The 4,656-nt window shown below is 57.2% G+C and overlaps 1 protein-coding gene across 2 annotated transcripts in view; it reads left to right on the top strand.

Moving 5' to 3' along the window:
• The first annotated feature begins 1,528 nt into the window (after positions 1–1,528).
• UBE2S (ubiquitin-conjugating enzyme E2S) overlaps positions 1,529–4,656 on the top strand; it is a 7,006-nt gene continuing 3,878 nt past the window's right edge. The window contains exons 1-2 of one of the 2 annotated variants that reach the window (XM_011932454.1): positions 1,529–2,098; positions 2,692–2,839. In XM_011932454.1, the coding sequence (XP_011787844.1) occupies positions 2,090–2,098; positions 2,692–2,839 (157 nt within the window). In that variant the 5' untranslated portion in view covers positions 1,529–2,089. The remainder of the gene's footprint in view (positions 2,099–2,691; positions 2,840–4,656) is intronic. The other variant, XM_011932455.1, reaches the window with a different exon arrangement.

Below are 4,656 nucleotides of genomic sequence, written 5' to 3' on the forward strand. Positions count from 1 at the left end.
GTTTTTTGGGTTTTGTTTTTTGTTTTGTACATATTGGCAGGGGTCTCTCACTACGTTGCCCAGGCTGATCTCAAACTCCTGGGCTCAAGTGATCCACCTACCTTGGCCTCCCAAAGTGCTGGGATTACGGGCGTGAGTCACTGTATCCGACCATGAAGGGTTTTTTTTGTTTGTTTTTTTTGTTTTGTTTTGTTTTTTGAGACAGGGTCTTGCTCTGTTGCCCAGGCTGGGGTGCAGTGGCAAGATCTCAGCTCACTGCAACCTCCACCTCCCAGCTTTTAACTGATTCTCCCATTTCAGTCTCACAAGCAGCTGGGATTACAGGGCTGCATCAACACACCTGGCTAATTTTTGTATTTTCAGTACAGATGGGGTTTCACCATGTTGGCCAGGCTGGTCTCCAACTCCTGACCTCAAGTGATCTGCCAGCCTCAGCCTCCCAAAGTGCTGGGATTACAGGCGTGAGCTACCACGCCTGGCCTTGGCCATGTAGATTTCTTTCACACCTTCCTTATTCTTTCTTCAGAAACTGAGGCCCAGTTTCTGAGGGGAAAGCTGGTAGCCAGGGTCTTTTCAGGTACCTGTGGCCAAATTAGGCCCAGATGTTAATGCTCTCATCCACAGCTGAAAAGCCCAAGAAACTAAGAAGAGCTGTGGACGCACAGACCGGCAGAGACACCGAGAAGGCACTGCAACCACACTGTACAGATGAGCAAAGGGAGGCAACTTCAGCATTCCCTCCTCCTCTCTAAGCACCTCCAAAAGGCCTGCTCAGGGAGCTCTGGCCACCGTTCTCAGGCAACCGCGTAACGTTTTTACCGACACTGAGGGCTGGAGACGGTCCCCTTTCCAGGCAGCTATGTGTCCATTTCCTAGAGAGGGAAACTGAGTCCCAGAGAAGGTGGGGTGTGGCTGGAGACCATGGGTCAGGCACAGGCAGAACCATACCCTGAATAAACGTCTTTGGACTCTCTGACTTCTTTCCCTGGCATCACAACGGATCCCAGTGCCCATTTATCACATAAGGAAACTGAGGCTGGGGTCTTCGATGAAGCCTGGCAGGGGTCGGGGTCACACACGGAGGGCAAGGCTGTCCAAGCCTTCAAGGTCATTCTGACTGATCTTTGAGCCCTCGCAATACAGGACGTGGGCCCAAGACCATTTCCAGCACAAAATGGCGCCTCGTAGAAAAATGTAGCCGGAGTTTCAGCGCCCACCTCCACCATGGTTCAGAGGAGGGGGCGCGGGCTGCAGCGCACACCTCATTTGCGTGCATAAAAAATCAGCGGATTTCGTTGGCTGGGAGCGGTTTGATCTGCAGGAAACTGGGTCTGTATTGGTCGCTATCCATTCCTGCCCGCCCTCTGACCGGTCTGTCAGCCATTGGCCCATGAAAGTCTCGTGACCCACCAGTCACGAAGACGCATCCCTATTGGCCCCAGCGCCTTCCATCACGCGTTTAAAACCCCGAGTCCCGCCTCTTCTCGCCACGCTCCAGCCTCCAGGAAGACCGTTAGTCGCGTGCGCGACTTCCTCGGCGTCAGAGCGCGCGCGCGCGCGCGTAGGCCCGGCCGTGGCGGCGTCTCATTCAAACGGCCCAATCAGCGGCCGCGTCGCCTTCCCCGTCCCTTTCCTCTCTACTTCCCCTTTTCAGCCTCTCCGTTCTTTGAGCACCCTCCCCGACCCCCGCGGGCCCCCATTGGCCGGCCCGCTACCCAGCCCTCTCCGCCACTTCCCTAGCTTCTGACCATAGTTTGCGGGGAAGGGAGCGAGCGCGTCGAACACCAAGGAACGTGCGCGCTGACGTCACGGTTGAAGCTCGGGGGCTGAGGGGCCGCGGAGGGCGTGGCCTGCGGGCGGCTATAAAGAGTCGGTGGTGCGCGCGCGCTTGGCTCAGTGCTGCCGGGCACCGGGGCGGCGGATTGTTGAAGGCTGTTAGCGGCGGACGTCGGAGGCAGCGGGGAGCGGAGCGGGGCCGCCGGGGCCTCTCCAGGGCCGCAGCGGCAGCAGTTGGGCCCCCCGCCCCGGCCGGCGGACCGGAGAACGCAGGAAGGGGGCCGGGGGGACCCGCCCCCGGCCGGCCGCAGCCATGGTAAGCGCGGACGGTGAGGCCCAAGAGGGTGGTCGGGGATGTCCCTGAGGGAGGAGGTGGAGTCTCAGGGGCCTCACGATGGGCGGCCTTGAGGGATTTGAGGGCCAGCCTGGGGGTCCCTGACCCGGGATGAGCCCGAGGGCCTTCCTGCAGGCAGAGCAGGAGCTCGGGCGGCCCCCAGTCTCCCTGGCGGCGAGGGCTCCGGGCGCTTTGCGGCCCGCCCATGGGTGTTACCAGGAGCAAGGACGCCCCGCCGCCATCTCCAGACCTGAGCCGGGGTTTCAAGGATGCTCTAACCAAAAATTAGTGGATTAGGGGGAGAGAGTAGATCTCTGGCCTACGTGGAACCACTGGAGCCCAAGCAGGATTAGGAGCGGGCTTTGGGGGTTTCTGGGGTGGGTGGAGTTATGTGCAAGCCCCCCCCGCGGGAACCCGCCCCCATTTCTGTTGGAAACTCTGCCTGGGCTGGTGGCCTGAAGCATTCTGGGTGAGGGTCTGGGAGTTCAAGGGTGATTGACAGCCGGGGGCCACTGAGTCAAGACTTGGGCAGTCTCCCAGCTCTTAACACCCGCTCACCCTGCTCTCCCATCCGTGCCCAGAACTCCAATGTGGAGAACCTGCCTCCGCACATCATCCGCCTGGTGTACAAGGAGGTGACGACACTGACCGCAGACCCACCCGATGGCATCAAGGTCTTTCCCAACGAGGAGGACCTCACCGACCTCCAGGTCACCATCGAGGGCCCTGGTGAGTTTGGAAGGAAAGAGGGAAGGGGCTGCTGCTTAGATCACCCCACCGGGAAGTACCTGTTACAGGCTGGCCTTGTGTCAGGTGCTGGGGATGCAGTCGTGGACAGGGCAGGACGTCACAAATGACAGTTACGTACTTTTTTCCCGTAAGAGTTGAGAAATACCTGTATGGAACAGTACTCTAGATTTGAAGCAAGGCTTTCAGACATGGCTTCCCTGGACCTGAGGGTGGGTAGGAATTAAGTAGGAATGGCAAGAGAGTTCCAGGTGGTGGGAATGGTGTCAGCGAGGGCCTGGGAGGGTGGGCCAAATGATCTCAAACTCCATCCTGCTGTGAGTGTCAGGGCTGAGGAAACGAGGAGATGCAGATGGTGGGGAGACAGGTCATAAATACCCCCGCATGCTTTGCGGAGTGATTTAGAATACTGCTTCATGCAAGCTACATCTCTGTTATCACCAGAATGCCTACAAAGTTGGGATTTGAGCAGAGCCTGTGAAGTGTGAAGGAACAGTCTAGTCCGCTGTGGTGACGGTGGCAGGTGGTCAGGGCAGACCTGAAAGTGGTGACAGTTGAGGGCCCTTCATGCCTTGCTGCAGGGGGCACGGGATCATGAGAATGGGAAGGCTCAAAACACACATGAAGAAAGTTGATGGTGAAGCTGCCGAGGTCTTTTAGGGCTTCTAGGCCCCTGCAAGGAGTTTGTAGAGGAAGCTGGTGGAAGGTTTAAAGCAGGGGTGTGACAGATCCCTCCACAGTTCCTATCTGACTATAGTGAGGAGAGCCGGCCTGGCAGGGGGAAGAACTCAGAGGCCAGCCAGGAAGCCAGCCTTGGAAATGGGATGAGATTCAGGGGAGGACCTAGTGGGCCATGCTCAGACTGCCGATGGGCTAGCAGAGGGACAGTATTTTGACCCATGCAAGTGGGTGAGTGGGAGAAGCACTGACTGAGGTGGGAGACTGTGGAGTTGACAGACAGCTGGATCCTTGATCTGAAAGGCATATAAGTGGGCATCTTATAGGAAGATAAGTGCGTACTCGGGTCCCTGCCACCTGGGAAGGGCCTGTGACTGGAGTGGTCACTTGGGCTGAGAAAGGGTATCCAGGGGAGTGCAGATGAGCTTGATAGTGACACAGGTGGGGGCTGCAAGATGGGCATCATCTCTGAGGTTCTGGGGGAGGTCCTGTGGCCCCCTAGGAACTCAGTCTTTCTTGTTTTGTTTTGTTTTTTTTTCCCCCCCTCGTAATGGAGTCTTGCTCTGTCACCCAGGCTGGAGTGCCATGTGCAACCTCTGCCTCCTGGGTTCAAGCAATTCTCCTGCCTCAGCCTCCCGAGTAGCTGGGATTACAGATGTGCACCACCATGCCCAGCTAATTGTTTGTGGTTTTAGTAGAGACGGCATTTCACCATGTTGGCCAGGCTGGTCTCGAACTCCTGACCTTGTGATCTGCCCGCCTCAGCCTCCCAAAGTGCTAGGATTACAGGCGTGAGCCACCGCGCTTGGCTTTTTTTTTTTTTAAACAGAGTTTTGCTCTTGTTGCCCAGGCTGGAGTGCAATGGTGCCATCTCGGCTGATTGCAACCTCCGCCTCCCGGTTTCAAGGGATTCTTCTGCCTCAGCCTTCCGAGTAGCTGGGATTACAGGCATGCACCACCATGCCTGACTAATTTTCTATTTTTAGTAGAGACAGGGTTTCTCCATGTTGGTCAGGCTGGTCTTGATCTCCCGACCTTGGTTGATCCGCCCGCCTCAGCCTCCCAAAGTGCTGGGATTACAGGCATGAGCCACCACGCCCAGCCTCTTGCTCTTAAGAATT

The sequence above is a fragment of the Colobus angolensis genome, unplaced genomic scaffold (genome assembly GCF_000951035.1).
Source record: "Colobus angolensis palliatus isolate OR3802 unplaced genomic scaffold, Cang.pa_1.0 Scaffold96, whole genome shotgun sequence".
In the NCBI taxonomy this organism is placed as follows: domain Eukaryota; kingdom Metazoa; phylum Chordata; class Mammalia; order Primates; family Cercopithecidae; genus Colobus; species Colobus angolensis.